This window comes from Emydura macquarii, unplaced genomic scaffold (genome assembly GCF_026122565.2).
Source record: "Emydura macquarii macquarii isolate MOO-44397 ecotype Brisbane River unplaced genomic scaffold, CSIRO-AGI_Emac_v2 contig_691, whole genome shotgun sequence".
NCBI classification, from domain to species: Eukaryota; Metazoa; Chordata; order Testudines; family Chelidae; genus Emydura; species Emydura macquarii.
Window position 1 is genome coordinate 2,632,501 of NW_027130828.1, and position 17,746 is coordinate 2,650,246.

At 39.4% G+C, this 17,746-nt stretch overlaps 1 protein-coding gene across 4 annotated transcripts in view; it reads right to left on the reverse strand.

Moving 5' to 3' along the window:
- Positions 1-17,746, reverse strand: part of NEK6 (NIMA related kinase 6) — a 106,531-nt gene that overhangs the window by 30,681 nt on the left and 58,104 nt on the right. For all 4 annotated transcript variants that reach the window (XM_067541713.1, XM_067541712.1, XM_067541711.1 and 1 more), the window contains 3 exons: positions 12,515-12,625; positions 6,335-6,443; positions 3,134-3,241 (listed from right to left, as the gene is read on the reverse strand). In XM_067541713.1, the coding sequence (XP_067397814.1) occupies positions 3,134-3,241; positions 6,335-6,443; positions 12,515-12,625 (328 nt within the window). The remainder of the gene's footprint in view (positions 1-3,133; positions 3,242-6,334; positions 6,444-12,514; positions 12,626-17,746) is intronic.

Genomic DNA, 17,746 nt, shown 5'->3' on the forward strand with positions numbered 1-17,746 from the left:
TGTGTACACAATAAGCTACAGGTACATATTACAGACATCTACCTACATACATCAGTACACACAAACTAGGTCATCACACACTTATTGTTAAATAAAATGGTGTGTGTTATGGATTTCATCTCCTAAATCTGGGTCATCTTGAATCCTTTTCGGCTTAAGTCTTCATGCTACAGTAGCAAACGCTTAATGGTTTGTTAAAACAAGTAATTAAAAGTGTGTCTGAAATACTTCCAAAGGGAGTGGATCCTCAAACCCTGGTTTGTTACAGAGGTGAGAGAGAGGTTTTAAGTGCTATCAAGTAAAACAACCTAGCTCTCGAAAGTAGGAGATACCCCCGGGTATCAATGGTTAATGTTCTCTGTTGAAAAATTATGACACGACAAAGAGAAGCCTAAGTAACCACAGTGTGTTTTGCAGCTTGTGCCTTCCACCAAATGTGCTGCTGAGCTCAAAGCACTTTAACCCTTCACCTGTTTTTCAAATAATGAGCCTAATGGCAAAACTATTGTTATTCCTGTATGAAAAGAAATAAAAACTGTAATTACTTCTGCCATATCTTTGGAATTCTGAACACTCCTCATCTAACCACGCACACGCACGCACACACACGCACGCACGACCCACCCCCGCTTTTCAGGGTTCTCTGATCACAGATCTCAAGTCAGTTCCATTTTAAAGGACACAATTAAGAGATTCAAATATTAGCCACTATTAGCTACAACACAAACTAGTGCCCAGAGAACATTAACACTCTAGTTCTGTCAATGACCAATTTAGCCAAACCTTCAACACCGGCATCATGTCCACAGAGCACAATCAGGATTCTTATTTGACAAGCAAGCTAGATAACTGAACAGGTCTATTTTCTTAGCCAAGAGAACAGACCAAGATCCCCTCTCCCCTCCCCTTTTGACTACAAATGCAATGAATCACCAAAATGTGAAAGAAAGGACAGGAAACCCTCTCTCACTGAAGCCCAATGCTGCTCCATAAATTATCTAACTGTTATAAGAATAATGGTTGTTGAGCCAGAGAGACTGAAGATGCAAGTCTCTGAAAAACCCCAACCAAAATAGTTTGATTTCATGTCCTTTTCAGAAGCTTGAATATTCAGCACTGTAAGCTCTTTGGGGCAGAAAGCAGGTTGTCCCATATGTAAGGTAAGTATCTAGCACATTGTAAGCACCACTGGAAACATAGTAGATATACAGACACTACTGCAACCAGGCCTGCCGACGGGGAGAGTGTGGGGGTGGGAGTAAGTGGGCAATAGCCCAGGGGCCTGGCCATTTTAAAAGGGCCCAGGCCAAGGGCGGCAGGTGAAGCTTCCCCTGGGGGAAGCTAGTTCCCCCTCTCACCTCTTCCACTTATAGCCCCGCCCACAGGCCACCCCCACTCAACCTCAGGCTCCACTCCACCCAAGGACTTGTCCTCCCCCTCTCCCCCTTCACTGCGTCCCTTCCTCCCTCCCCGCTTAACCCCTCTCCTCTCTTCCACACCTCCTCTTCCCCGCTTGGCCTCCCCACCACCGCATCTTTCCTCCCTGCTCAGCCCACCCGCCACGCACCACCCGCATCCCTCCTCTCCTCCCCGCTCAGCCCCGCCTGCCCCGGTCACTTGCCACCTAGGGGAACGGGGGTGTGGAAGACAGGAGAGGGATCGAGCGGGGCAGGAGGGACATGGCGGCAAGTTGGGGAGGAGGGTTCCTGGGGCAGAGAGGTGGAGCAGGAAATTAGTCTCCTCGAGGGGAAGCTTCACCCACCGGCCATGGTTGTAACCCTCAGCCCTCCCTTTCTAGGCAGCGGGGGCCTTTGACTGTTCTGCCCTGGGGCCCGGAACTGCTGTCGGCAGGCCTGTCTGCAACTGTATCCTAAAAGTAGAAATCTTATAGCTGTGTACTGTGCAAGTATGGCTATATCCCAACTGCAGTACCCAACAGTATGGGGATCAGGAGCCTGCAGAAAACCTTCCTAAAGAGCAGACTTTGCTCATAATGTGAATTTTAGGGTGATGAAAGGGGCCAGATTGACAGCCCTGGAGACAGAATTTATATTTTTATCCTAAGACAGATACAAAAGAACTGCCATTGTCATACACTGCAGTCTCTCCTCTACCATTGTCTTTGCTCTCCTCAACCAGTGCCTGACCATTGGTGCTGTTAAAATCTGTCCAGTGGATGTTTCAAATTAGATATCACACCACTACCACCCCCCAAAAAACCTCTGTGCTGTACTTTACTGATAGAGCGCATGTTTGCTGGGGATAAAGGCTTATGGGAATATCATTCCTAAAGACAGAAAGGTCAAAGGTATGTCTGCAGAGGCCACTAGGAGTATTATGAAACAAACTGCCACACAAGGACAGTGGATGATTTTAAGATATGTGCAACTGTGCAGCAGAAAACGTCAAAGCCTTTCTGCATTTTTTTAACCAATCTGTTATGAAAGCATATCGCCTTTAAACCAACCTACTGTTGAGCAGATTCATGGGAAATGCTCAGAAATCACATACCTTCACCTGACACTCAGGTCAGGTATAAGAGCTTAATGTTACTCTGAGATGTTATGGTGGTTGTTTAAGGAAAAAGTCCCTGTTTGGAACTGGTGAATTGCAAGGGCTTCTGTGGAAATGTGCTTTTACAAATATCACATTGCCAGAGAGCCATTGCAATGTCCTCCTGGAGGGAGTCAGCTAATCAACATTCCCAAAAGAAGATGGTGGTGCCAAAGCTGATGTCAGTACAAATAGAAATTCAGGGAAGGAAGAAAGTACCTTGGATCTTACTGTTTATTCATCTTCTAAATACAGTGCATCAGACACTCAAACATGCTATTTAGATAAAGAAAGATGCATATGACAACCTAGTCACATATCAGAAGCCAATATACTTACCACTACGAACAACACTGCAGAAAAAATGCTATAGAGGGTTTTAATTAGAAAACTATTTAAAATTTGCATAAAGAAACTCAATATATATCAACCTTACTTAAAACATGTATCACAGAAAACATGATAGAGGTACCTACTGAACAAAACTCTGTCACATTAAGAGGACAGATATCACTTTGTTTAAATTTCAGAGTTATATATATTGTGTAAGGGTGTTTAATGGCTAGAAATGCCATCTTACCTAAGGAATGTGCTGCAGTGGTTTTAGAACTAAAAAAGCGGCCTAATCCAAGATCTCCCAGCTTCACCACTCCTGTGGCTGTTATAAACACATTGGCTGGTTTTATGTCTGTAAAAAGAGACAAGGAGAAGGTCAGAGCCACAAAAGGTTATCCAATTGTAATACTGCAATAGAAACATAGCCTGGAGCCCCTTCTGCACAAGAGAGAGACTCAATCAGAACCATGTTTCTGGACGGCTTTGAAAGGTTGAATCTTCTAAGACTTCAAGTTACAAAAAAACCAAAAAACAAATCCCCAGTATACTTGCAGTAGAAATACTAGCAAGGGAAAAGTTGTAGGAAAACAGCATAACAAAAGAGGTAACCTCTCTCACTCATGGAAATCAAAGTAATATTGAAGTCCAGCTTCCCTTTGGAAATGCCACATTTACACAGGGAGCTATTTATTATGGTTGACTTTCCCCTTTTATCAAAGGCTGATCTACATTTCCAAAGCTGATTCACCTTTTGTGACTGGGACAGTGATTTGTATAGAAGATCTATATTTTTTTGTATCAGGCTTAAGATGCAGATTTGCAAACTATGTTAGCAATCTGTTTGTTCTGATGGAAGGATGGTCTTGTGGTTAAGTCAGAGGTGGGGGGCCAAGGAACTTGGATTCTATTTTCAGTTCTAAATTCTGTCATAAATGGCCACTCAAAGGACCAACAAAATCAGTTACTTAACAGAAGGGAGGACACTCCTAATGAAGGTGGAACCATATTACACTTGGTACTTTGTGAGGACACGACAGGGAAGCCACCCAATGAGGATGGGTTGTATATGGTTCGTTCTGCCAGTCCCTCCCTTTCTTATCAACTTGCTCACTGAACATCAGTCACCCGGGAGTAACAAATGCATTTAAAAGACACATTAACGTGATCTTTTTGTGTCATTCATACTGAAATGCACTGTTGTGGGTTGGAACTAGCTTGTGAATAGAACATGCAGTTAGAAGCACGGAGGAAAGATGTCAAGCAAGGGTCCACTTCGGCAGCCTAACTTAATAATTACATCTCCTTTTTAAAAAACGATTGATGGTTAAAATGTTGATTAATAGAGTTTTAAGGCCAGAAGGAACCACTGTGATCGTTTAGTCTGATCTCTTGCACGACACGGGCCATAGGATTTCCATACATATAATTCCTGCGTCAAGTCCAATAGCCGTCGTAAACAAGAACCCATCTTTTAGAAAAACACCTAACCTTGATTTAAAAGTGTCCAGTGATGGAGTGATCTTCCCATTCTAAAACACCAAATGTTCATTACATCACTGTATATTGATCTGGACGTGAGACTGATCAAGAGCCAACAAAAGTCCATGGGGCTCTTTTTACTGACTCCAACAGGGTTTGGTGCAGGCATTAGCACGTTGCCCTGGTTGAGACTCTCATACAATCAAATGTCAATCTGACAGGATGTTTCTACCATATGGATTAAGTTGTCTTCAACATCCTAACCTCTTATAAAGGAAAAATTATGCAAGTCCCCTGCAGTGTCTCATACCTTACATTAAATCACAGATGTCTTCCAGGGCTAGGAAAAGAAGACAATAAGCTCTCCCTGCAGAGTTTTGTATGGGGCAACTATTCAACTATTTTGTGGAAACTCAAGAAAGCATAAGCCAACAGTGTGTTAGCACAATGCATTTCTACTCAGAAATGTCTGACAGGGGTGACGGTTCAAGTCCAACATTTGAAGCAAAGATAATTCTAAACTAACAGCGGGTTCTAATCAGGGAGAGGGTAGAATTTTTTGGTTTCTTTTTTCTTTTAAAGCATGTCTCAGGAGGCAGCTTCCCCTCAACTCTCCTTCCCCCTTACCTCCCCCACCCCGCGCAAACAAAAAATTGCACAATTTAGTTTTACACAAATCTAATAATCTAAAAGCAACCCAGGAAAGCGCTGAACTGCCTTCGCTTCACTCAGATATAACATAGCTAGCCCACCCAGCAGACTATGCATCTCACTCACAAAGCAGGACTCTCACTCTGCCCAACACATCCTGCCTGACAGGACACCACAGGGGGCTTTATACAAAATATTTTGTCCACTTATAGGACAGTCCAAGTAACTGAAGCCCAGTTTCCCCAAGCTAAACCCCAAGTCCTGGTGTGCACTAGTGAATCTTCTTTCCCCCTGAATTATAGGTGACTATATATATGACAGACTATTGTCATTTGTAGACCTAAATCAGGCATACCTGGAAGGCTGTGAGAGACGACTATGTAGGAGCAGAATTCTAGCTCTCTCCCTTAGCTGGGGTCAAGAAGGAATTGTCCCCCAGGGCAGATTGGCAAAGGCTCTGTGGGTTTTTCACCTTCCTCTGTAGCATGAGGCACGGCGCACTTGCTGGTGGATTCTCTTTAAACCATGATTTGAGGACTTTAATAACTCAGTCATAGGTCAGGGGTCTATTACAGGAGTGGATGGGTGAGATTCTGTGGCCTGCATTGTGCAGGACGTCAGACTAGATGATCATATTTGTCCCTTCTGTCCTTAGAGTCTATGAGCTGGTGAATTGAGTGAGGCATTTGCCACTTGCAAAGGGAATGGAATTAATGAGCAGCAGAGATTGGAATTTGCTCCTTTGTGGTGCATCTGCACTTCCTGGGTGAAGTCCTTCACAAAAACTTCTCTTTTGTACTATAAAAAGGGGAAACGTAATTTTTGCATAAAGCCCAAAGTGATGAAAAGTTGTAAGACAAGAGGTATAAAAATAATTAATGAACACTGAGAATGGGGTAAAAAAGTTTAGAACATATTTATATTAATATTTCCAGAACAGCTTGTGAGACACAAAAACTCCCCTAAACGCTCTCTAAGGTCACACTAAATATAATGAAGACTATTTCTTAGAGTTCGCTGCATCCACTAGTCTCAGCATTTTACTTCCAACACTTTTCTAATGGCAGGTTTGACACTTCTAGTTAATATCAGTGATTGGAAGAGAAAGCAGCTCATCTTCATAATACTATACTCACTTCAGACTGAATCCTCTAACAATGAGGCAAAAGACATAAGGAGAAATCCATCTTGCAAGCACCAGTCTCTCTCTAAACATGCACTGGCTGAACATCAGCATAATTGTTTTTGAATGTGGGTGCTTACTAATTGGAACATTATATTATTATTCAGTGAAAAGAGACTGAATTAATGTTACCTCTGTGCATCACCCTGCGGGAGTGCATGTGTTCGACTGCACTGCATAACTGCACAAAATATTTCCACACCGTCCTTTCCGGGATTAACCGTTTCTGCTTTTTAAAATACTGTGAAAGGAAATAAACAAAAGATCCGTGAAGAAGCAACATATCTGTCTCACTCCTGGACTCCTGTTAGTCAGCTGTCGACTGCTCATGTCCACCACTCGTTTTCTGATTAGCATTTAACTCCTTCCCTGTGTATGTAAACTTCAATGCAATTCACTAATTAACCACCATATGAAAAATATGCTTAAATAGGTTTGACATTTTTGAATGGACACCAATTATAATTAGCATTAATCTCCTTAATTACCTTGCAAAACATATTTAATGCCTCAAAACAACAAATGTCTAGTGTATTTTGCCTTAAGTAACAAAGGATTTTTTAAAAACTAACGTCTTGTGGACGTTCGTCATTATTGTGCAGGCTATTAACAAAGAACATAAATGTTTCCATTTTCTAACTCCCACCTCCCTAAAATAATCATGGAATCAACAGGATATTCCCAATTCTGATGTAATAATATATCCCTAAGAATTCACAGATAGGCATAACCCTTGGAAAAGCCGAACTGTCTCAAAACAAAAATAAAGACAGAGTACCAGCAAGCAAAAATTTAGACTGTAAGCTCTTTGGGACAAAGACTGTGCTATCCTGGTTTTGTACAGCACGTAGTACAATGGAGCCCTGATCCTTTGGGCCTCTAAGCATTGCTACAACACAAATAAATTAATAATCATCACCACCACCACAACCATATAACAGCCATAAATTGTGTATACTTATCTGGAGTAGTTTTAAGTGTTATTTCCCAAGACGTAAATAAAGCAAGGCACTGAGTTATAACCAGAATAATCAAGGGCAGACACTGCTGGAATATCCTCTCTTGCCAGGTACCTCACCTTCATCCTCTAAATCCCTTCTCAAAACTCACTTCTTTTGATTACCTTGCCATTGCTGGCCAGTACCCCATCTCTCTTTAGTAATCCTCACTCCAGACACTAAACCAATTCTTTACTTATACATTTGTAGAACCAATAAGTCACATATGAACAATACTTCAGTTGTTTAATGTTTATTATTGTCATCCTTTGCCATGTAAGGTATAGTTTAGATAATGATCTCCTCTGGAGAGACCTGTGATTTTTTTGATAAGGTTCTGTGCAACCTGATGGTGCTCTATCATTACATTTATTTTACACTGTACAATTGTATGAATTAAGGAGGAATAAAGGTGCTATACTGGTTAGAGATGTAGACATCTGATGCCTGTTGTGACATTTAGCATTTTATATGAAATACTATTACTGAATCTCATCTGAATCAAATAATGGCAAAAGTTTATCTTGCAGATCAGTTGTGAAAGGGTATAACTGTACAATTCGCCAAAAGGCAAACCTGACAGCTTGCAGCAGTTTCAAACCAAAACCTAGAGCGGAGTGCAGCAGAACTGCAGAGGGTGATGGATAAAGTGTTATTTACACCATAATATTAGCTTAATTCTCATTAAAGTATTTAAGTGAGGATATGTTAGACCACAAGTGGTAATTTTCTAAATGTCATGTCCAATAAGATTTGCCTGACATTTACCAGAAAGCCAAAATTCTCCAGTGGGTTATACAGCAACTCTCTGTTACATCAGCTTTATAATAGCTCATAAATAATGCAAGCGACAGGGACATGACAAAGACAGTCCCTGTTTTTATCACTCTCACACCTTCAGAGTGTTGTTATTGCTGTTCCTACCGCCTCCCTGAAGCATAAGACTAACATACATCTAAACCAGTGGGAGGAAGTGGAAGAAGGGAGGGATCAAACAACTTTATCCATTAATATTTGGATTCTATTTCAGTACTACAAAACTCAGTTCCTTTTGTTTCAGTACAGGGACTGGTTGAGATACAGTATTCTGGCCTGAGGAATTTCTCAACAGGATCACTAAGCAGAGCTGGTTCTAGCTTTTTGGTCTTGACAGGTGTTTGGCTACCCAATGAAAGAGACAGCTACAGTTCTTCACCTATTCTACCATGGTGTAAGGTTGGTAATCATGAGGATCCTATTGCCAACTACACTACAATGCAAAGAGACTCTTCCCTTTTTCATTCTTGTTTATTTTTAATTTTTATGTTAATTTTTGCATACATCAACTTTCTATCAACAGTTTTGTCACAAATGAAAATACACAATTTGTTTCATTTGGGGGGAGGGAGCAATGCCCCTTTCCTTTTCGTGTTACAATTATTTTGGGAAACAGACAAGTCCTTAAAGTATTTACTAGTTATAGCATCAGAGTCTTGTCCAAGTTACCAAACTAAGAATCACCTAAATTAATTTTTATAGTAAAACACCCAGCCGGAAGTGAAAAATATTAAAGCTGAAATAATCAATCCTGAAAAATGTTTGTATTTATCACATTTATGAAAAGCTCATTTAAGCCAGAACCTAGGTATGACAAAAATGTGAAATGTCTTCATCAGATACAGTAATGTTTGAACATTACTGTAAGCACCACTGTTTTAAATTAAGCAGACTCCATTCAAAGATTTACACAGCAGGATGGTCACTGCCCCTGACAATGGCTTTTAGAATGGTTCTTTTCTTTCCCCAAATCTTTAAATGCAAGTATTGAAAAGCCTCTGATAAACCTTGACGTTTTCTGGGGTCTCTTGGGAGATGGAGCAAACACGCTGTAAGCCGTGAGAATGGCAATGTTAAAAGAATATGCAAGATGAAACAATAATCATGAGCTCCCCTCAAGGGCCTGGCTTCCTCAGTGCTCTCTGTAGGCTACCATATTCCGGAAGTAATATCTCCCTTAACACGGGTCATTGCATGAAGCCGTCTTCAGCATGAACGTATAGCACATTAGAGACACACTAGAGTTAGCATCCAAATATACTTTTTCACCATCACCACCAACCACGAATTCAGGTTTGGGATAGATACTGTTATTCTGGATGTTAACAGCATTAATCGTTTGTCGGTAAAAGCAGTGGCTGAAATCTTTAGGCTGTCCCCCAAAAGGTCTCTACCATATGTCTATTTCCAGCTCCTACTCCCCTTGAGCAAGCGAATTCCTTCTCTGAAATGGAGATTTTTACTGACACTACATTTACCCACCAAATATGGCCTAAAAGGGTAACTTGTTTGACAGCCTTTGGCCTGGTGCCTCGTAGCTGAGCTGACAAACAAAACAAATCTGTTAATCAGGTACTTTAGCTGTGACAACAAGGAGAAGGTGAACTTTCCAAAATGTTCATTTATGATAATTACAGAATAATGATGGCAAAAACAGGTAAAATATAGAGAGAAGGTTGAGAGTGCTAACAAACATGATATACCACATCTGTTCTCACAGGGGATCTATGTCTAAAGATTAACACGTCAAAGAAAATACAAAAGCAGGTGATAACAGCTTAACTAAAGCTGGTTCCAACAATACAAGTATTCCTAAGAGCGACATCAGAGAAGAGAAAGCACTTGGAAATTTTCTCAATCCTAAATCCCTGTTGTGAAGGAAAGTCAATATACTTTTTGAAATGTCTTCAATGTAGCAGACAGGCTACGTGGCTAGGTACCCTACAATAATTAAACGTGCCTATCAATCACAAACCAGGTAAATCCACCTTGCAAAATTATACATACCCATTTGCTCTGAGTGAATACTATTTTTTGACAGAACATTTGTCCTTTTAAAATTATCTATCATCATGGTAAAGGTAGATTTTTTTTTTTGAACGGGCTAGTAAATTTTAAGCCAGTTTTGCAAGGCTGGCATGTACTAGGAAAGAACCCAGGTCCATGCTGATGTTGCTTGGAATTAGAATGGACGTGGGAGGAAATAGGTATGCAGGCTACAGTGTAGAGAATCCCAATTCATGTAGGGCATTCAAGACTCCTAAATTCCCAGGGGAGAGGGCAAGTCAACCTTCCTTCATATAACAACTATGGAATCAAAGGTCAGAGAGAGGCAGTTCATGAAGTGGAAAAGAAGAAAAGGCGCAATACGCTGAGGAAAAGAACAAGAAAAAAGTAGAGATAGTTAAAAAGAAAGTAGCTGATTTGAGAGAGGTGAAAAAAGAAACCTTAAGAATATACAAGTTCATGGAACTAGAATAAACTTTAACAAGAATGCAGAAAAGAGCAAACTAGCACTGCTGAAAGAATAGGATTAATTGCCTAATGAAATTCTTGAAAGTTCAAAACATACTTGTGCCTTCCCCAGTAGGGCATCAATGAAATAAAATACAGATGGTTGAAGAGGAAAAATGCAGGATAAGATAGGCTGGGAGATCCTACTAGTCAGAAGAAGCCAAAAATTATAAATGTTCTCAGAACGTAAGAACGGCCATATTGGGTCATACCAGTGGTCCATCTAGCCCAGTATTCTGTCTTCTGACACTGGCCAATGCCAGGTGTTTCAGAGGGAATGAACAGAACAGGTAATCATCACGTGATCCATCCCATCGCCCATTCCCAGCTTCTGGAATGGTTTTGCATCCCTGCCCATCCTGGCTAATAGCCAGTGATAGACCCATGCTCTATGAACTTATCTAGTTCTTTTTTGAACCCTGTTATTGTCTTGGCTTTCACAACATCCTTTGGCAGAGTTCCACAGGTTGACTGTGTGTTGTGTGAGGAAATACTTTCTTTTGTTTGTTTTAAACCTGCTGGCTATTAATTTCATTTGGGGACCCCTAGAAGAAAGACGTCAATTCAGAAAGAGCATGGGGGATGACAGTAAGGGCAGGACAAACTTCAAACACTATAATAAGAACTTGTAGTTATCAACCAGTTTTCATATTCCATGCTCTAATTAAAAGTCCAAGAAAATAATGGTGTAAAACATGGTAAATGGCTGATGAACTAACATGTTAGATCGCAGTGCAAAATTGGTTGGGGTCAAAGTACTCTATAAAACTTCCAAGTAGGAAATCTTTAGGGAAATGTGTCTAATCCCAAAAGGAATTTCCTCTCTTAAAAATCTTTTTTTTCCCCCCCTTACCCAATACACCATGCTCACCTCTCCTCCCCTTTCCCCTTCCCTTTCTTTTTGTGATTGTGTACACACAGAGGTAGAGAGAGAAGGAAAGCTACATCAAATATGATACCTTCGCATTTTGTTCCACAGCCAATAAAGGCTGGTGAAAATTCTGGTGTGTTCCAAGCGTAAATTCTGAAGACATGGTTTGGACTCAGAAAAAGCACCATCTCCCATGCTCACAAATTTCACAAAATAACAGGAAGGAAGGCTCTAGTAATACTGCAAATTGGCAGGATGTGTATCCTGACCTTTTTGTTGGTGCTCTCCATAATAAATCTCTGATGTTACATCAGCTAGAACAAAAATTACAAACATCATCAATCCTCATGCTCCTAATCTAGGTGGGAAAAGCTGTCCAGATCTCTTTCCCCCTTTCCTTTGTGTGGCATTTCCATTGTACTTATTTAAGGAATTATCAAATTAACAAACCACGTTACTAGTTTCCATTAGATTTTCAGGCTTAAAATGATTCCTCATATTCTTTAATCGCACTGGAAATAATCACTTTTGCTTATTCTCTAAAATGCTAATGAACATCCATTCCCACACCACACATTCACAATGCATTTTTTTTTAATAGTTTTTCTATACTTCCTTTGAGTGTGCCACTTTGTTACCAAGAAGCGATAGGGTTTATTCTTCGGTTTGTTTTTGTTTTCAATTAGCAAATAATTCTGGTTTTGTGCTTGTTGAAGTTTTCATTGAAATGACCTCCTGCAAGCTAGATGTGCACACACCCTAAAAGGTAATTATCCACATGTGGCAGGGAAATCTACTAGGTGTCTAAAATGAACATTAGCTTAATTATAGGAGTGCTCTCATAACACAATCCCAGAACTGAATTTTAAATGACAAATACACAGTTCAAATTATGTTAGCTTTGAAAACAAAGGGCCAGATTCCCTTCTTACAACAGTTTTACACCAAGGTAGCCCTATTTGACTTTCATGGAGTAACTCCTAATATCCACAGATGTAAGCAAGAGGGAAATCAGGCCCCATATTTTTAGTATAGATCTGCTTGCATCTGTCCCCTGAGCTTTCAGAATAACCTGGCATCCCTATTTTGCCTCAAGAATTGATGTGTTCTTACCTTAATCATCTGAGAGAGATCACCTGCATCTGCCAGTTCCAGAACAATGTTCAGTTCATTGTCTTCAATAAAAGAATCCAAATACTTAATTATATTGGGGTGGTTCAGTTGCTGCAGACAGAAAAAGATCGAGAGAAAAAGCAAAGTGAATGTACATTACATGAAAGATGCCTCAGTAATAATGACTCAAAAATATACTGCTCATCGGTGTTCATTCTTGTAATTGTCCTACAGAAGTCTCCTTAATAAAAGAAAAGGCGACAGTATTTGCTGTGCGTCCATATACAAACAAGGGTGTGTGGTGAAACAATTTAGATTATATCTCACATATGTACCAGGCAAAAGAGAAAGCCAAGCAGTCTTTTGTAAGGAGCAGTTAGTGCCACAGTTGAGGTCAAATGGTCTTTTCTGTTGTAGGTTCAGATAATCAGAGTTTAACATCATGGTCCAGGGAGAAACTTGGTCTGAGCTACAATTAGAGGGACTTCATTTAAAAAAAAAAAAAAAAAAAATACCAAGCCCCACCCTACTAACATATTCATTACAGTAGAGCTTCAAGTCCCCATTCAGGATCAGTGCACAATCTTGCTAGGTGCTTTACAGACATACAGGTCTTTGTCCCCCAAAAATATGAAGGGCAGAGGAAGGATTAAAACACACAGATTACATACTGCTTTTTAGTTCTGACTTTTTCTTTTAAAGCTGTATTTATGTTTAAATCTTGGTTAATTAAAAAAAACAAAATTTGAACAATGCCTTTATCATGTCTATATTTTTGCATTTAATCCTAGCTTTTTTTCCTGCTGATTTATAATTAACTCAAGTGTATTTAAAAACCCTTCCCTTTTTCTAATGTTTCTTATTTAACCTTACCCCTCCCTTTTCTATTTAAAAAAATGTTTTTAACCTTTGCCTACAACTTCAGTGTATTTTACCCATAGCCTTATTTTACAATTTTTAACCCTTACCACTTTCAACATATATTCAACCCTCGTCTTTTCAATTACTTACAAATTATTTTTAAACTTCTGCTTCTTTAGTAACCCTCACCATTTTAAACATACATATCTAATCCTAGTGTTATCTATTAATTTAAGTCTGGCCCTTTTTTAAATTTAACCCTGGGCTTTCACTGTGGTATTTACTCAGCCTTTGCTATTTATTAATTATTTTAACATTTGGGTTTTTTTAATGTGCAGATGTTTTTCAGAAGAGATTGTTTAATAATAATAATAGTAAAAAAACTGCAGATTTATTTAGTTCATGAAGAGAGCAAAGAGCAACTTGGATCCCATTTGAGACCTTTTACCTGTATTGGAAGTTGAATGAGCCTAGTGAAATATTTATTTTGCCACAATTAGTGAAAGGTTTGCTATGATCACTGCAGATGAAGGTGCCGAATCTACAAACGGTTGTGCACATGCCCACCTTTATCCCATGTGAGTATTCCCATTGACTTGAGTGATGGCAATTATTACCACTGACATTTCAGGTTAAATGTGTAGCTAGATGGAGCTATTATGGCGACCACATGTCCTGCAGCATTCGTGTATTCACCATCACCACTTTCTTCCTTAGAAAGTACAGCACACGAGAAAGTGGGCTCCTTCAGAAATCATTTCTGCTCTACATGTTTTACAAAAATCTGCATCTTCTGCGATGCAAGAATAGAATCAGTAGAAATTCTTACATATCTGCAATTTAAGAGCATTATGTAGATAAATTCTGCAGGAGAAGCTCCTAACTAACAAAATACCTAGTCAAAAGTAGCTTTTCAATAGAAGAAAAGACTACAAACTCTGAAAAGTGAAGTGCAGACTTGAAATGTGTGGATTCTAGGCTTTCAAGACAATTTTGATACTGTACCCTAAATTATGGAAAAAATTCTCCAAAAACTTTCTGAGAACTGATAACTGAGATGCATACATCTATGGTGAAAGGAGCTACAGAATCCCAACGTACATGTCTGGAAATACAGGAAGCACTATTATAATTTCTGTCTGAAGTTCATGATATCAAAAGAATCCTGAAGGAACTGGGTGCCACTGCTTCCAAAAGACAACATAATCTTGTTTCCTCATGACCTCAGACCTGTTAATGAGGCCAAGCACAAGGAAGCCACCATATTGTTCCATGCTCAGTGTTATTCATGAGGACGTTGATATTACCTGAGACATTGATTCTGCTGAGGTTCAGATGGAAATTATTCTTAAAATATACTTAATCCTGCCTTAGCGTTGGGGACTAGACTAGATGACTTCCAGAGATCCTCTCCAGCCCTACACTTCTATGACTCTAGCTACCATTCCCTAAGTGTTTTGAAAGAAGAGATATCACTTGCCTGTATTCCACATCTATTCCACATCTACTGCAGGACAATGATGAATTTTAGGGGTTTTCCCATCATTTGCCACCCTATTGTAGACAAGCTCACCACCCACTCTGCATAGTTGTGCGCTTTGGCTTTTTTTTATTATTAAGTCCCTACTTGAATTGCAGGATGATTGTCAAAAGATTGCAGCTGAGCTGCAGACAAGCCATGGAAAATTGCGGAAAAGTAATAATGGACCTCATTATTTGCGGTAATAAAGTCCATTATTACTTTTCCCTGATTTTTTGCTGTCAGTCGCCCAGGGCTGAGAGAGGGGGCCCAGGGCTGAGAGTGGGAACATGGGGCTGAGAGCAGGAGCTCCCACCATCAGCTCCATGCACGGCAGGGCTCCTGCTGTCAAAATTGCAGTAGAAGCCTAATATTGCTGAATTTGCAATTTCTGCAATATCTCAAGTTAAGTAGGGCCTTAATTATTATATTACAATTATTAATCCAGATTTCACTCCTTTAGCTTTTGTTTTTTAGAAAGTGCAGCATGAGAGGACTTGAATACTATATTATAAATATATTATATATATTATAATATTTTTCTCCTGTTTTCTGGTCTTGTTATGTGTTATTCCCAGGATTAAATTAAGAAATAAAACAACATATTAAAATTTCTGTTTTAATATTTTATGTCTGAATCTCTTAACAAAACTAACAACTGCAACTGCTTGGAAGATACTGCATGTATCTTGATTTCTGTATTCTCTCTCTGAACTGAATTTTTCTATTTTGTCAGCTTAAAGTCCAATAAAAATAAATTTAAAAAAATAAAAAATTGGGCATTTCATCTAGCAGACAGTAGTGACTCCTGTGTGTCAATTTCACAGGTTACTGAGCTGACAGAAACACTGTTATGACCCACTATGTTAATCACTCTGATCTGCACTCACATTAGGGGATAGATTCTCCTTTGCAATGCCTGGACACTAACTCACATTAGTGTTAATGGGATTCATGTGTAGGCATCAAGAGAAGAATATTCCCACAAGGCTGAATTTAAAAAAAAAAAAAAAAAAAAAAAAAAAAAAAAAAAAAAAAGTCAAGGCATTTCAGCCGAATGTTTTAAAAGCTGTCTTCCCTTCAGGTGCGCTAATCCACTGCCCTTCCAGCGTAAGAGGGTCAGGTGTTTCCTGTGGAACTAATCATGACATTGCTCTCCACCCACTACTGGAGTTAGGTGCATCCTCTATTGGGCTCCCAGAGCCTGCCCGCCTGGCCTGTGAATTTGCCAACAAGGAGTCACTGATGGCTCATCAAGCGTGGCATATGAACTCTTCACAAGCAACCCATGTCTTAGCCTTTTGATCAATACCTTAAAACATTTAAAAAAAGGGGCAGAGGAATTAACTATCTTTGTGGGCTGGTCTCCCAGGATTCTCCCTTTGAACCTCTTTTACCAGCAGTAGGAGCTGAAAACCAATCCCTCCAGAGTGCATTAAGGCTATTCCCATAGAGCTAACAAGAAGGGAGTGCAAGAGCGCACCTTGTGGAACTCCCTACTCCATTGCTCAGCACGTCAGGCCAGCCCACCCACCAACATATGGAGATTATATACAAGTTATTTGTTTTTTAAAAAATCTTTACATTTCGTTCTTCAAATCTCTGAACCCCACCACACCAGAACACCCAGTAAAGTCACACTGGTTTTATAAGAGGCTTGACTGAAGCTGAGAGCCAACACTGCCCACCCCCAAACAACACAAACACAACACACACACACACACACACCCTTTCTTTATTAAGCTTTCCTTTAAATAAACCTATTTTAACCATACTATTCCCAGCTTCCATGCACAGATCTGCAACGCTTGTGCATGCATGTGGCAGGGAGGATATGGGGAAGGTTACTTGAAATGTCTAATCTTTTGACAGAAGGAAACTGCATAATCTTAATTCTCACAAATCTGTAAACGCGCAAAACAGCACAAAATGCCCTAGCTCGGGTTATTGACATTTTCTCATTTCTTTAATGTAACCTAAAAGTTTGATGGCAGTTAATGCCTGATGTGTATGCACAGCAATGCTGTCAGCAAGAGGCATGCAGAAGAGCAAGCCATCTCCAAATGAGCGAGCGTTGGCTCCCTGCTGCCGATTACAGCCATATTACTGTGCTGTTTTACCTCTCTCTTTTTACTAGAACAGTTTTTGATTTTTTTGCAGTGCTAGTGAAGTTTTTATTACTTCCCAAATGCAAAAGATTTTCCAATTAATCTACTAAACACAAAAAAGCCCACATTTATTTCTGTATTCTTGTAGGAATTTTTGAGCAAAAGAAAGCAGAGGCAAAGTATCATTTTGACACGGATTCATTACAGCAAGACACAGATTCATTACAGCAAGCCTGTCCAATTCCTTCATCAACAAAAAACCTATGGATTCTAACGTGATGTATTAAAATATGGGTAAATTGTTTTAATTTGAAGTTTACACAGAAATTATTCTAGACTTTGGAGTGAGGAGGTAATTTAGTGTAGAAGAGTAGATATCAAGAGAGAAAATTCACAAATATAAGTATCCAAACTGGTAACGTGGCTACGTTCCAGATAAAATATTACAGTTAGACATTTATTGTATATTAATAGACCCCTATAGCACACTGACTTTAATGGGACTTAGCACATGTTTAAGTAGTTTGCTGAATCAGGACCTTGAACACGTTAAGCTTTTTATTCAGAACAAAAAGAACAATTGCCTTTGTCAAAACTAATATAATAATTAAAGGACAGAATGTATTAATTTTAATATAATATTGTTCTATTAGGAACTGTTCAACGGGGTACGGTGTATTAAGTTACTCATTTGAAAAAACTGACTGTTGAATTTTAGTGCTCACTAATCCAATAAAAACAATT